This window comes from Hemitrygon akajei, chromosome 3 (genome assembly GCF_048418815.1).
Source record: "Hemitrygon akajei chromosome 3, sHemAka1.3, whole genome shotgun sequence".
Lineage (NCBI taxonomy): Eukaryota > Metazoa > Chordata > Chondrichthyes > Myliobatiformes > Dasyatidae > Hemitrygon > Hemitrygon akajei.
Genome location: NC_133126.1, coordinates 105,017,354 through 105,034,119, shown reverse-complemented (window position 1 = coordinate 105,034,119; position 16,766 = coordinate 105,017,354). Strand labels below are relative to the sequence as shown.

Sequence of the window (16,766 nt, the reverse complement as noted above, 5' to 3'; positions counted from 1 at the left end):
GCTCCTGCAGCCTCATTACTAGCATTTACAGCTAATGAAAAAGGTTTTTCAAAGTCAGGTTCCTTGAGCACAGGTTGTTGACATATCATTGTTTTCAATTTTTCAAATGCTTCTTGACAAGGCACTGTCCACACAAACTTCACATTCTTCTGCAAATGGTTAGTTAATGGAAGGGCAACATTAGCAAAATTCTTACAAAATTTTCGATAATATCCTACCATTCCCAAGAATCTTCTGAGAGTTTTTTCCCCCGTTGGAGTGGGAATCTCTAAAATTGCCCAAACTTTTGCCTGAACAGGAGCTACCTTACCTTGACCCACAACATAACCAAGGTAAGTCACAGTGGCATGTCCAAATTCACTCTTAGCTAAATTAATAGTTAAGTTAGCTTTTGAAAGCCTTTCAAACAATTTCTCCACCGCAATAATGTGTGCTTCCCAAGTATCATTTCCTGTCACTAAATCATCAATATAAGCATCAGTATCTTTCAATCCCTGAATCACAGAGTTAATCATCCTCTGGAAAGTACCTGGGGCATTATTCATCCCAAACAGAAGAACATTATATTCATATAACCCAGATGGAGTTACAAATGCAGAAATCTCTCTACTTCTGTCCGTTAATGGAACACGCCAATACCCTTTCAATAAATTAATCTTTGTCAGAAACTTTGCTTTACCAACTTTATCTACACAATCATCTACTCTAGGAATTGGATATGCATCTGTTTTCGTTACAGCATTCACCTTCCTATAGTCCATACAAAACCTAATACTACCATCTGGTTTTGGCACCATAACACAGAGTGAACTCCAATTCGAGTTAGAAAGTTTAATAATATTATTCTCTAACATATATTTAATTTCTTTCTCAGCAAGTTCACATTTTTCTATGTTCATCCTATATGGGTGTTGTTTAATAGGTTTGGCATCTCCAACATCTACATCATGTGAAGCTATAATAGTCCTTCTCGGAACATCTGGAAACAAATCCTTATATTTAAAAATTAATTCCTTCATCTGTTGTTTCTGCTCTGGCTGGAAATGTGCTAGTTTCTCATCAATATTTTCCAGAATGGTTGAATTTGGTAACCCAACAGAAACAATGTTGGATTTAGAATGAAATTCAGATGAATCATCTATCATGTTCCTAGTTAAATCAAGCTCATTCTCACTAACCACAACAGTCACAGTATCAGATTGTTTCTCATAATATGGTTTTATCATATTTATATGGCAAAGTTGTGTTAACCTTCTACGATCTGGAGTTTTTATCACATAATCCACATCATTGATTTTAGACACAATTTCATAAGGACCATGAAATCTAGCTTGTAAAGGATTCATTTGTACTGGGAAAAGAACCAACACCTTATCTCCAGGCTTAAACATCCTCAACCTAGCTTCTTTATCATACCAAATTTTCATTTTCTCCTGAGCCAATTTTAAATTTTCCTTGGCTAAGCTACAAGCTTTATGTAACCTGTCTTTAAATTTCAAAACATAGTCCAACAAATTAGTGTGTATTTCCTTACTAATCCACTTCCTCATCAACACTCCTTTTTCCAAGTAATATCCTACTGGCACTTTCTCAATTTCACTATCTAGTAGAGCTTGCTCTCTTAATTTTATAATCTCAGGGTCTCTATTCTGCTCTGCTATCATCTCCTTCCGAGACAGAGATAAATCTTCATAGTCAGATTTACTCCAAGAATCTTGTTCAAACAACGAAGGTAAGAAAGTCTCTGACACATCCTCAAAACTCGAATCCTGAGTTGAACAGTCATGAGTAACAACCTCATTCTGCGCATCAATCTTTTTAGCCATAGCTCTAGTCACAACACAGGAAGAATCTGTGTTAGAATTCATCTCTGGTTCCTCTGACTCCATTGTCAAATGCACTTCAGGAAAAACTTGTCCACCTGCCAAGTCATTACCTAACAATAAAGAAATACCCTTCACAGGTAAGCTAGGCTGTAATCCTACTTTAACAAATCCTGTAACTAACCCTGACTTTAAATTTACTTTATGCAAATGTACAGGCATAAAATCACTCCCAACACCTCTTATATAATTTACCTCACCAGAATCAGACTCTTCATTAAACTTCAATACACTGTCTAACATCAGTGATTGAGAAGCTCCAGTATCCCTAAGGATTTTTATTGGCATCAGAGTAGATCCTTCTTTCAAGGATACAAACCCTTCAGTTATAAAATGATCATATCCCTTTCTAACTTGGTCAGACTCTAACAAAACCTCATTTGTGTTTATCAAACCCTGTAATTTCACAGGTGCTTCAGTATGTTGCACACAAGCATCTGGAACTGCTTCCTTCTCTTTCTTTCTCAATCTGAAACAGTTAGCTATAACATGGCCAGGTTTCTTACAATAGTTACAAATAAGACCAAACTGTCTTTCCTTCACAGATTTTCCTTCCTCCTTACCTTTCTCATTAACTTCTGATTTAATTTCTGATTTACCTTGAGTCTCCGTGTTATTTTTCCTCTTAAAAATTCTGCCCTGAGGAAATTTATTCTTATGGATTAAAACATACTCATCAGCTAATCTAGCAGAGTCCTGCAATGTATCAGTATCCCTCTCATTTAAGTAGGTCTTTACTTCAACAGATTTGCTTCTTTTAAATTCCTCCATTAAAATCAGCTCTTTCAATGTATCATAGTCCCCATTTACATTTTTAGAAGAAACCCATCGCTCAAAACACACAGCTTTATCATAGGCAAATTCCACATAAGTTTTTTTCACAGACTTCTTCAAACTTCTGAATCTTTCTCTATACACTTCTGGGACCAATTCATATGATTTTAAAATATGCTTTTTCACAATATCATAATCAAGTGCTTGCGCAGCAGTTAAAGCTGTATAAACTTGTTGTGCTTTACCTTTAATTACACTTTGTAACAACACTGACCATTTATCTTTCGGCCACTCTGAAATCTGAGCAATCGTTTCAAAATGTTGGAAATATCTTTCCACTTCTGTTTCACTAAATGGAGGGACCAATTTAATTTCTTGACTAGCAACAAACGGTTTTCTAGTACTAGAAGACTGATTCCCAGACCTTAATTCCGTCATCACTTTTTCAAATTCCCTTTTTTTCTGATCAGCTTCTAACCTACAACCCTCCAATTCTGCTTTACTTTGTTCCAACTTCATTTGTTCGATTTGCAACTGCATCTCTATATCACTTATTGGAAATGACTCTAAAATCGATTCATCAAAATCACCCGAATCCACATAATCTGACGCGATTTTTCTCTGTATTAGAGCCTTTGATGTAGTCTTCAAAATACCTTTAAGTTGCAATCTACTAGCTATCTCAGACACCTCAGTTTTTTTCGCCTTCGCTAACAACTGCACGTCTGGCGAAGCCAAAAACTCATCAATATTCATTGTTGCTGAATACCACTCGCAAGCCAATCAAACAAAAGAATCAAGTATTCTCCTTTTCCAAAACACCATTCAAAACTTAACAAGCATTTAAACTCAAATGATCCATTCTGGACATAGCCCCCATATTTATGTTACGGATCCAAGCAACAATAAATATACGAGTGAGGCAGGGGTTTTTATAACAAATAACACGTTTATTAAACACTGAAAACAAACCCCCAAAAGTAAACAAACCACTCACGTAACCAGAAATCAGCTGCTGTGCGGCAGCTGAAACAGTTCTTAAAGCAATGAAGCTTAAACAGTTCTTAAAACGATGTTGCAAAAGTTCTAAATTCTTACAGTTCATTTAAGGGAGAGACTTTTTAAGACGATTTAAATTCTCTTTCATGTCGTGTTGTTGCAGTTCCCAGTCGAACTACTTTTCCCACGAAGAATTTTACGCAGATGGAAAATGAAACGGCTTAAAGGCACTGACCTTTCCTTTACAAAACTGTTCCCAATCCTTTCTGCTATTCACAGGGATTAACACGAGCACAGTCAACGAATTCCTTCCAAATGAGGATCAAACAAGGTCAAACCTGTTTCACAGTCGAAATCAACTTTCCTCGATCTTTTAACTCCCGAACTCCGATCTTCACTCTTCACTGATTCTCAACTAGCATTATTATAAAGAAACCGCTGGCAATGACCTTTTAAACTGTAGGCATTAGATAAAACTCCATCTTTCAACTAAACTGCGTCATAACATTAAATCACGCAGTGGCATGAAGTCAACATGGCAAATCCAGCCACAAACTGCCCCTCCTCACAGGGAGGAGTCCTCCTTTTATACCCTGTTAAAAAAACCTGTCACATGACCTCTACTGGTGGGAAAATGACATCACTCCACCATCACAAGACCATTACCTCAAGTCCAGTATAGCTTCAGCACCTGTCACGTGACAAGTACACCACAGTCATGTGTCACGGGCACGTAACAATGCTCACAAAGCAGGAGAAGGCTATAAGGAGATAGCAAAGTGTTTTCAAGTGGCCGTTTCCTCAGTTCATAATGTAATTAAGAAATGGCAGTTAAAAGGAACGGTGGATATCAAGTTGAGGTCTGGAAGTCCAAGGAAACTTTCCGAGAAAACTGCTTGTAGGATTGCTAGAATGGCAAATCAAAATCCTTGTTTGACTCCAAAAGACTTTCAGGAAGATTTAGCAGACTCTGGAGTGGTGTTCTGCTGTTCTACTATGTAGCAACACCTGCACAAATATGACTTTCATGGAAGAGTCATCAGAAGAAAACCTTTTCTGCGTCCTCACCACAAAATGCAGCATCAGAAGTTTGCAAAGGAACATCTAAACAAGCCTGATGTATTTTGGAAACAAGTCCTGTGGACTGATGAAGTTAAAATAGAACTTTTTGGTGGCCGCAATGAGCAGAGGTATGTATGGAGAAAAAAGTGTGCAGAATTTCATGAAAAGAACACCTCTCCAACTGTTAAGCACGGGGGTGGATCAATCATGCTTTGGGCTTGTGTTGCAGCCAGTGGCACGGGGAACATTTCACTGGTAGAGGGAAGAATGAATTCAATTAAATACCAGCAAATTCTGGAAGCAAACATCACACCGTCTATAAAAAAGTTGAAGATGTAAAGAGGATGGCTTCTACAACAGGATAATGATCCGAAACACACCTCAAAATCCACAATGGACTACCTCAAGAGGTGCAAGCTGAAGGTTTTGCCATGGCCCTCACGGTCCCCTGACCTAATCATCATCAAAAATCTGTGGATAGACTTCAAAAGAGCACTGCATGCAGGGCGGCCCAAGAATCTCACTAACTAGAAGCCTTTTGCAAGGAAGAATCAGTGAAAATTCCCCAAACAAGAATTGACAGACTCTTAGCTGGTTACAGAAAGCATTTACAAGCTGTGATACTTGCCAAAGGGGGTGTTACTAAGTACTGACCATGCAGGATGCCCAAACTTTTGCTTCGGGCCCTTTACCTTTTTTGTTATTTTGAAACTGTAAAAGATGAAAAATAAAAAGTAATCTTGCTTAAAATATTAAAGAAATGTGTCATCTTTAACTTTATGCCTTTTGGAAATCAGGTCATCTTTTAACTCACTTAGCTGTTTACAGTAACAGAAATTTTTATAGGGGTGCTCAAACTTTTGCATGCCACTGTATAATAGAGCAAAAATTAGTGGGAAGTCAGGGGACTGGGAAGCTTTTAAAAACCAACAAAAGGTAACTAAAAAATCATAAGGAGAGAAAAGATGAAATATGAAGGTATGCTATTGAATAATATAAGAGGATACAAGCTTGTTTCAGATATATAAAGAGTAAAAGTGAGGAGTGTAGATATGGAACCACTGGAAAGTGACGCTGGAGAGGTAGTAATGGTGGACAAAGAAATAGCGGACCTACTTAATAAGTATTTTGCATCAGTCTTTACTGTGGTAGGCACTAGCAATATGCCAGAAATGTACGAGTGTCAGGGTGTGCAAGTGGGTGCAGTTGCTATCACTAAGGGGAAGGTACTTGGAAAGCTGGACAGTCAAAAGGTGGACTACACCCCAAAGTTCAGAAAGAGGTAGCTGAAGAGACTGTGGAGGCATTGTTAGTGATGTGAGGATGTGTGCTTAGTCCACTGCTCTAGTCCCTCTACACTCATGACTATGTGACTAGTTACAGCTAAAATGGTATTTAGAAATTTGCTTATGACACCACTATTATTGGCAGAATCTCAGATGGTGATGGGAGAAATGTATGGGAGCAAGCTAAATTAGTTGATTGAGTGGTGCCATAATAGCAACCTTGTACTCAATGTCTTTAAGACCCAGGAATTGAATATGGACTTCAGGAAGGGAAAGTCAAAAGGACACACACCACAACAATGCTCATTGAGAGTTCAGCAGGTTCAAGTTCCTGGGCATCAACATCTCAGTGGTCTATCTTGAACCCAACATATTGATGCAATCATAAAGGTGGCATGACAGCAGCAATACTTAATTAGGTGTGAGGAAATTTGGTATGCAATCAAAAACTCTGGCTAATTTCCTACAGATGTATGATGAAAGAGTATTCTTTCTGGTTGTGTCACTGCCTAGTGATGCAAGGATGTGTGATTAGCCACTGCTCTAGTCGCTGAACACTCACGACTATGTGGCTAGGCACATTGCTGTGAATTTGAGGAACTTTGTTAAAGAACACAATCAAGGAGCATATTTCAGATACTTCCTAATGAAAACAGATGAAAGTGGTACAAATGAAATTGGATTAGATGATCCAATCACTTCTTTTAAAGACAGTATTGCTATTTGATTAAAATTGCACTTGGAGATAGTGGATTTGCACATAATCTGCTCATGTAATGTCCAGGGTAATGGTGAGTGACATTTATAATAAATCGTTCTTATTTGAAAGATATTCCTTCATTATGTTTTCACAAGTAACAGTTTCTGCTGTAATTTCTTTCAGGTTGGGAACTCAGTTCTGATTATTTTTGTTAGTTATTTTGGAAGTCGAGTTCACCGCCCAAAAGTGGTTGGATTAGGCGGCCTTCTACTCAGTGCTGGAACCTTCCTGCTTACACTGCCCCACTACATATTTGAGCCACATCAGTACAGCAAGACCATAGTCGGTAAGGCAACATAGTACTGCTGGATTTACTTTCTCTTACCTGTTAATAAGGATAAAGAGGTACAAGTGGAAAATTAGATTATTAAAAATCTCTGGCATTTTGAACTCTGAGTGGACAGAATGATATACATTTTTTAATGTTTTTGTTCAAGGGAATGTAGGCCTCACAACCTGAGCCAGTGTTTAATGATAATATTGATGGCATGTGGTAATATAGAATACGGCAGGTGTGGAGTAGTGCACTTTGGTAAATCAGAGGTAAAGGGGTAGTGCACAATGGCAGGACACAACTGTTCTGCAGAAGGATCTTTGAGTTCAAGTCTATAGCTTATTGAAAATAGCCATGCAAGTTGATAGGGTGGAAAGTGAACAGGCACTGAATTCAAGAGTAAAGAATTAAATTGCAGCTTCACAAACCCTGGTTGGGCTGTATCCAATTCAGGTCCTCCATTGTAGGAAGGATGGTGAGACTTCAGAGAAAGTGCAGAAAAAGTTTACCAGGATTCTATCAGCATAAAAGGGCTTATGCTATGGGGATAGGTTGGACAAACCTGGGTGGTTTTCTGTGGAATGGCTGAGTCTGAAGGAGCAACTGAGAAGTTTGTAAGATTGAGGGGCATATATTTAAGGTGAGTGGAATAAGATCAAGTGAGATGTACAGACCATGCATCTTTTTTTTAATAGAGTAGTGGTTGCCTATGAATATGCTGCCAGGGTGATGATGAAGGCAAATATGATAGAGGTGTTTAACAGGCTTTAATATAGGCATATGTGTATGTAGGGAATGGAAGGATATGAGTTGTGTAGACAGAAGGAACTAGTTTAGATAAGCTTTCAATTACTAGTTAAAATTGATATGGATTGGCACCTCTTTAGTGTAAGAAGTTTGGATGGGGCAGAATGTATTAGGTGTGCCCAGGAAGGTCTCCTGAGAATATATGGACTATATGCTCTAGTCAGCATGACTAGAGCAGAGGCCATATTGGATCTGGGACTGGGCAATGAACCAGGTTAGATGACAGATTGCTCAGTGAGTGAGCATTTCAGAGACAGTGACTACAACTCCCTGACCCTTAGCATAGCCTTGGACAAGGATAGGAGCAGACCAGTAGGAAGATGTTTCACTTGGGGAGGGATATATACAATGTTATTAGGCAGGAACTTGGGAGTGTAAATTAGGAACAGATGTTCTCAGGGAAATATACACAGAAATGTGGAGGTTGATTAGGGAGCTCTTGCATTGATTTCTGGATATGTTTGTCCCATTGAGGCAGGGAAAGGATAGTAGATTGCTGAGATGCAAAGCTTCCAGCCAAGAGGAAGAAGGAAGCATAGTTAAGCTTTAGGAAGGAAAGATTAGACAGAACTCTTAAGTTATGAGGTAGCCGGTACTTCAAAGGGGTCCCCAATTTATGTTGAGTATCACCAATGCAGAGGAGGCTGCACCAGGAGCACTGGATAAAGGAGATGACTCCAACAGACTTCAGGTGAAGTGTTGCTTCACCTAGAAGAACCGTTTGGGGCTCTGAATGGTAGTGAGGGTGGAGGTGAAGGAGTAGGTGTAGCACTTGTCCTACTTGCAGGGATAAGTGCCAGGAAGGAGATCAGTGGAAAGGGATGAATGGACATGAAAAGAGCAATCCATGTGGGAAGTGGGAGGGAAAGAAAGATGTGCTTAGGCTTAGTGTAGGATGATGGAAGTTACTGAGAATGGTGTGCTGGAAGTGGAAGCTCTTGGAGTGGTAGGTGAGGATGAAGGGAGCTCAATCCCTACTCAGGAAGATGGGATGAGGGTGAATGTCTGGGAAATAGAGGAGATGCAGATAAAGGCAACCCTGTTCTTTAAAGAGGATGCTCTCCTGCTTCAAAGAACATCACAATTCCATCCAGGCTCAACAGGAATCTCAGAGACCTCGGCCTTGACCCTGCCTTGTGTAGCTGGATCCTGGACTTCTTGACGGATTGCTGGCAGGTGGTAAGAAAGGGCTCCCTCACCTCCACCCCTCTGACTCTCAATATAGGAGCCCCTGTACTGACCCCTCCTTTACTCCCTGTATACCTATGACTGTATCACCATCCACAGCTCTAATCTACTGATTAAATTTGGTGCCTCTCCTCCTCATTGGTCCACTCTCCTCTGCTCTCTGGATTTCTTCTTTCCCTTCTCCAACTACCACCCCTTCTGCACCTACCCAGCAAGCCCCTCTCCCAACTTCATCTATTGCCTGGCAGCTTGTACTCCTCCTTCTCGCTCTTCCCGCCCTCCCCCACTTCCTTTCTAATCCTGATGAAGGGTCTTGGCCTGAAACCTCAGTTTTTTCCTTTCTGTTGATGCTGCCTGACCTGCCAAGGTATTTTGTGTTTGTTAATATGGGCAACCATAACTGTACATCACACCTCAGGTGTGGTCTGACTAAAGTTTTGTCTGACAGCGGTTTTATTTCCTTACACAGTCCCTCTACCCTGATGGCAAGCATGTTACATACAGTTTTAATCACCTCATGCACTTCCATACCTGCTTTCAGTCAACTGTGACCTAGATCCCCTGTATTTTAATTCTATTAACTGTATGCTTTCTCCTTTCATTTGACCTCTCAAAGTGCGATACCTCACACTTACTGTTGTGGAAACAGTAACTAAGAACGCCAGAGTGACTTCAAGTTTTCTTTTAAGAGTTTATTAACATGACTTCATGGAGAGTCTGCCGTAGTCTCCACCACCACCTGAACTGATTTTTAGGTTATACAGAGTTCATATTTATACAGCAAGACAAACAACTTCACATAACTTTGTTTAGCATCCCACAGTCAGTCCATGATCATCGTTTAAAAGACGTCAGTTATCTCTCAGCACGAGTCTAACAGTTCTTCCTGTTCCCTGTTATCAGGACTCATAATTTACCCCCAGATGCATCCTCCTTCCTGGTTCCAGGGGTCTAGTATCTTGTTTATTGGAGTTGCTGGTACTACACTTATTATCCAAGGCTATTCTGGACACACATCAGCAGCCTTGGAAACATAGAAAACATACAGGACAATACAGGCCTTTCGGCCCACAAAGCTGTGCCAAACATTTCCTTACCTTAGAACTACCTAGGCATTACCCATAGCCCTCTAATTTTCTAAACTCCATGTAGCCATCCAGACTCTTAAAAGACCCTATCGTATCTGCCTCCACCACTGCTGCCAGCAGCCCAATCCACGCTCTTGCTTCTCTCTGCGTAAAAAAACTTAACCGGCATCTCCACTGTACTTACTTACAAGCACCTTAAAACTATGCCCTCTTGTGCAAGCCATTTCAGCCCTGGGAAAAAGCCTCTGACTATCCATATGATCAATGCCTGTCATTATCTTGTACACCTCTATCAGGTCACCTCTCATCCTCTGTCGTTCCAAACACTTTCTATGGTTTCAACGCCCTTCCTGTAGTGAGGTGACCAGAACTGAGCACAGTACTCCAAGTGGGGTCTGACCAGGGTCCTATATTGCTGCAACATTACTTCTTGGCTCTTAAACTCAATCCCACGATTGATGAAGGCCACTGCACCTTATGCCTTCTTAACCACAGAGTCAATCTGTGTAGCAACTCTGAGTGTCCTATGGACTTGGACCCCAAGATCCCTCTGATCCTCCACACTGCCAAGAGTCTTACCATTAATACTATATTCTGCCATCATATTTGGCCTACCAAAAATGAACCACATCACATTTATAACCATATAACAATTACAGCATGGAAACAGGCCATCTCGGCCCTTCTAGTCCATGCCGAATGCTTACTCTCACCTACTCCCACTGTCCCGCACTCAGCCCATAACCCTCCATTCCTTTCCTGTCCATATACCTATCCAATTTTACTTTAAATGACAATACCGAACCTGCCTCTACCACTTCTACTGGAAGCTCGTTCCACACAGCTACCACTCTGAGTAAAGAAATTCCCCCTTGTGTTACCCTTAAACTTTTGCCCCCAAGTCTCAACTCATGTCCTCTAGTTTGAATCTCCCCTACTCTCAATGGAAAAAGTCTATCCACGTCAACTCTATCCCCCTCATAATTTTAAATACCTCTATCAAGTCCCCCCCTCAACCTTCTACGCTCCAAAGAATAAAGACCTAACTTGTTCAACCTTACCCTGTAACTTAGGTGCTGAAACCCAGGTAACATTCTAGTAAATCTTTTCTGTACTCTCTCTATTTTGTTGACATCTTTCCTATAATTCGGTGACCAGAACTGTACACAATACTCCAAATTCGGCCTTACCAATGCCTTGTACAATTTTAACATTACATCCCAACTCCTATACTCAATGCTCTGATTTATAAAGGCCAGCATACCAAAAGCTTTCTTCACCACCCTATCCACATGAGATTCCACCTTCAGGGAACTATGCACCATTATTCCTAGATTACTCTGTTCTACTCCATTCTTCAATGCCCTACCATTTACCATGTATGTCCTATTTGTATTATTCCTACCAAAATGTAGCACCTCACACTTATCAGCATTAAACTCCATCTGCCATCGTTCAGCCCACTCTTCTAACTGGCCTAAATCTCTCTGCAAGCTTTGAAAACCTACTTCATTATCCACAACGCCACCTACCTTAGTATCATCTGCATACTTACTAATCCAATTTACCACCTCATCATCCAGATCATTAATGTAAATGACAAACAACATTGGACCCAGTACAGACCCGAGGCACACCACTAGTCACCGGCCTCCAACCTGACAAACAGTTATCCACCACTACGCTCTGGCATCTCCTATCCAGCCACTGTTGAATCTATTTTACTATTTCAATATTAATACCTAACGATTGAACCTTCCTAACTAACCTTCTGTGCGGAACCTTGTCAAAGGCCTTACTGAAGTCCATATAGACAATATCCACTGCTTTACCCTCATCAGCTTTCCTCGTAACCTCTTCAAAAAATTCAATACGGTTTGTCAAACACTTACCTGGGTTGAACTCCATCTGCCACTTTTCAGCCCAGTTTTGCATCCTATCCTGTTGTAACCTCTGACAGCCCTCCACACTATCCACAACACCCCCAACCTTTGTGTCATCAGCAAATTTACTAACCCATCCCTCCACTTCCTCATTCATGTCATTTATAAAAATCACAAAGAGTAGGTGTCCCAGAACAGATCCCTGAGGCACACCACTGGTCACCAGCCTCCATGCAGAATATGACTCGTGGGCATGCCAGTTCTGGATCCACAAAGCAATGTCCCCTTGGATCCCATGCCTCCTTATTTTCTCATTAAGCCTTGCATGGGGTACCTAGCTAAAATCCATCTCCACTATGTCTACAGCTCTACCTTCATCAATGCATTTAGTCACATCTTAAGCCCATCTGCTCCAGAATGGTCAAGTATCCCAACATAGACTAGTTTTAACCATTTCTACCACACTTACCCATATTTAATTCCATCTTACCATATCTATAACATCTGTATTCTGCTCTGTTATTTGATAGTCCCTTGCACTGTTCACAGCTCCACCAATCTTGGTGTCATCTGTAAATTTGTTAATCCAGCTATCTACATTTTATCCAATCACAAACAAGAGGTCACAGCATGAATCCTTGTGTAACAACACTCGTCACATCCTCCAAGTAGAATAACAGCCTTTCACTCTGTCTTCAATGGTTAAGCCAGTATTGAATCCAGACTTGCAGTTCACCTTGGATTACATACTACTTTATCTTCTGAATCAATCTATCATGAGGGACTTAATCAAACACCCTGCAAAGGTTCATTTAGATAGCATCTACAGGTGCAGAGATTGCTGGGGTTTTGACAAATATGCTTTCCTCACTAGCAACAGGCGAGTAACATACAGTGCAATGCCCTATGAAATTGATTCAGCTTTAATTTGGGACTTTCCATGATTCTGTTTGACAAGGACATTTTATGGCCCCCTTTGACCATCCTAATTACGCGCTTGAGCACTTTACTGCTGTTTTTATATTTCGTAAGAGTCCAGTCTGCTTTTAGCGGCCCAAATCTTGTGTATGCTTTCTTTTTCTTTTTTAAAAATCAAACTGGTGAGCACTCAGGGCATCCAAGGTTTTCTTACCTTACAACCCTTATTCTTAGCCCTTAGCAGGACATAACCATCCTGACCTCTGATGAGTTGATTTTTAAATAACCTTCTCAAGTCAGATGTGCACTTATGTATACATAAACAGATTCCGAGTAACACGTATAATCAAAGCCACCCAATCTCTTAGTAACTAAGTGTGAGAAAGATTCAAAGAGAAAAGTTTTTTACAAGACAAAAAAAAGTCCCCCTAAACTAACAAAAAAAAAACAAAATAAAAATGAAACAAAAGCTGGGATGCCATGTTTCATTGGTTAAAATCGTTATTTGTCATTAAATCCGCTCCTCTATGCACGAACAAAAGATTATTGAGAAGGTTTCGGAAAAAGTTAGCTTACATCATATCAAAATATTGAATAAATGGTCTCCAAGTTTGTTCAAATTTAACCAAAGGGTCGCCAGTGCCACTCCTAATGTTTTCCAAATTTAAACATGTTATAGTTTGGGAAAACCATTGAAATGTAGTAGGGGTATTAGAATCTATTTAAATAAAATGGATCTTCAGGCTGTTAATGTAACAAATGCAATCAAACGGCAAGCTGACGAGGATAATTGACTAGAGTCCATCATTGGTAATCCAAAAATTGCAGTAATAGGATAAGGTTGTAAATCAATATGCAAAACTTCTGAAATAATATCAAAAATATCTTTCTAATATTTTTCCAAAAGAGGGCAAGACCAGAACATGTGTCAAGGAAGCTACCTCAGACTTACATCTGTCATAGACAGGATTTATATGGCAATAAAAATGAGCTAACTTATCCTTGGACATATGTACCCTATGAACCACCTTAAATTGTATCAAAGCGTGTTTAGCACACATTGAAGAAGTGTTAACTAGTTGGAGAATTTTCTCCCATTTCTCTATAGGTAAAAATACCTGAAGTTCTCTTTCCCATTCATTCTTAATTTTATCAGATGTACCTAGACGTATTTTTGTAATCAGATTATAAATAATTGCTATTAAACTCTTCTGATAGGGGGTTTAAACCTAATTTTTTTCTGTAATTACAGTTTGATGTGATACTGGACAAGTAGGTAAAATAATATTCTAAGTTTCTAATCTGTAAATATCTGAAAAAAATGTGATCTAGTAAATCTTCTCTGTACTCTCTCTATCTTGTTGACATCTTTCCTATCATTCGGTGACCAGAACTGTACACAATACTCCAAATTCGGCCTTACCAATGCCTTGTACAATTTTAACATGACATCCCAACTCCTATACTCAATACTCTGATTTATAAAGGCCAGCATACCAAAAGCTTTCTTCACCACCCTATCCACATGAGATTCCACCTTCAGGGAACTATGCACCATTATTCCTAGATCACTCTGTTCTACTGCATTCTTCAATGCTCCACCATTTACCACGTATGTTCTATTTGGATTATTCCTACCAAAATGTAGCACCTCACACTTATCAGCATTAAACTCCATCTGCCATCGTTCAACCCACTCTTCTAACTGGCCTAAATCTCTCTGCAAGCTTTGAAAACCTACTTCATTATCCACAACGCCACCTGCCTTAGTATCATCTGCATACTTACTAATCCAATTTACCACCCCATCATCCAGATCATTAATGTAAATGACAAACAACATTGGACCCAGTACAGATCCCTGAGGCACACCTCTAGTCACCAGCCTCCAACCTGACAGTTATCCACCGCTACTCTCTGGCATCTCCTATCCAGCCACTGTTGTATCCATTTTAGTAATTCAATATTAATACCTAACGATTGAACCTTGCTAACTAACCTTCCGTGCGGAACCTTGTCAAAGGCCTTACTGAAGTCCACATAGACAACATCCACAGCTTTACCCTCGTCAACTTTCCTCGTAATCTCTTCAAACAATTCAATAAGATTTGTCAAACATGACCTTCTACACACAAATCCATTTTGACTATTCCTAATCAGACCCTGTCTATCCAGATAATTATATACACCATCTCTAAGAATACTTTCCATTAATTTACCCACCACTGACATCAAACTGACAGGCCTATAATTGCTAGGTTTAGTCTTAGAACCCTTTTTACACAATGGAACTCCATGAGCAATACGCCAATCCTCCGGCACCATCCCCGTTTCTAATAACGATTGAAATATTTCTGTCAGAGCCCCTGCTATTTCTACACTAACTTCCCTCAAGGTCCTAGGGAATATCCTGTCAGGATCTGGAGATTTATCTACTTTTATATTCCTTAAAAGCGCCAGTACTTCCTCCTCTTTAATCGTCACAGTTTCCATAACTTCCGTACTTGTTTCTCTTAGCTTATACAATTCAATATTCTTCTCCTTAGTGAATACTGAAGAAAAGAAATTGTTCAAAATCTCCCCCATCTCTTTTGGCTCCACACATAGCCATCCACTCTGATACCCTAAGGGACCAATTTTATCCCACACTATCCTTTTGCTATTAATATAATTGTAGAAACCCTTCGGATTTATTTTCACCTTACTTGCCAAAGCAACCTCGTATCTTCTTTTAGCTTTTCTAATTTCTTTCTTAAGATTCTTCTTACATTCTTTCCAATATCCCCTGAAAACGATGGATCTCTCAAACTTTTAACCTTTCCTTTCAACCTAAGAGGAACATAAAGATTCTGTACCCTCAAAATTTCACCTTTAAATGACCTCCATTTCTCTATTACATCCTTCCCATAAAACAAATTGTCCCAATCCAGTCCTTCTAAATCCTTTTGCATCTCCTCAAAGTTAACCTTTCTCCAATCAAAAATCTCAACCCTGGGTCCAGTCCTAGCCTTCTCCATAATTATATTGAAACTAATGATATTGTGATCACTGGACCCGAAGTGCTCCCTGACATATACCTCCGTCACCTGACCTATTTCATTCCCTAACTTAAGATCCAACACTGCCCCTTCTCTAGATGGTACCTCTATGTATTGCTGCAGAAAACTATTCTGCACACATTTTACAAACTCCAAACCATCCATCCCTTTTACAGTATGGGCTTCCCAGTCTGTGTGGAAAATTAAAATCTCCCACAATCACAACCCTGTGCTTACTACAAATATCTGCCATCTCCTTGTAAATGTGCTCCTCCAATTATTGCTCCCCATTAGGTGGTCTATAATACACCCCTATAAGTGTTACTACACCTTTCCCATTCCTCAATTCCACCCAAATAGGCTCCCTAGATGAGCCCTCTAATCTATCCTGCCAGAGCACCACTGTAATATTTTCTCTGACAAGCAACACAACACATCCCTCCAATTCTATCACACCTGAAGCAATGGAATCCAGGAATACTTCGTTGCCAATCACACCCCTCCTGTGACCATGTTTCACTAATAGCTACATCATCATATTTCCAGGTTATCAATCCATGCTCTAAGCTCATCCACCTTTTTTTTTTACAATGCTCCTAGCATTAAAATAAATGCATTTAAGAAATTCTCCACCTCCTCCTCTCTGTTTATCTCTAACAGTACAAAGAACTTTACTGTCTTTTTCTTCCTTTTCCCATACATCTGTTCCTACACTCTGCTTCCCCTCCCCACTCATATCTAGTTTAAATCCACTGGAGCCTCTCTAGCAAACCTACCTGCAAGAATATTTGTTTCTCTCCAGTTCA

At 39.8% G+C, this 16,766-nt stretch overlaps 1 protein-coding gene across 2 annotated transcripts in view; it reads left to right on the top strand.

Moving 5' to 3' along the window:
- LOC140725279 (solute carrier organic anion transporter family member 2A1-like) overlaps positions 1-16,766 on the top strand; it is a 282,196-nt gene that overhangs the window by 43,996 nt on the left and 221,434 nt on the right. For both annotated transcript variants that reach the window (XM_073040547.1, XM_073040546.1), the window contains one exon: positions 6,888-7,050. In XM_073040547.1, coding sequence (XP_072896648.1) covers positions 6,888-7,050 — 163 coding nt within the window. The remainder of the gene's footprint in view (positions 1-6,887; positions 7,051-16,766) is intronic.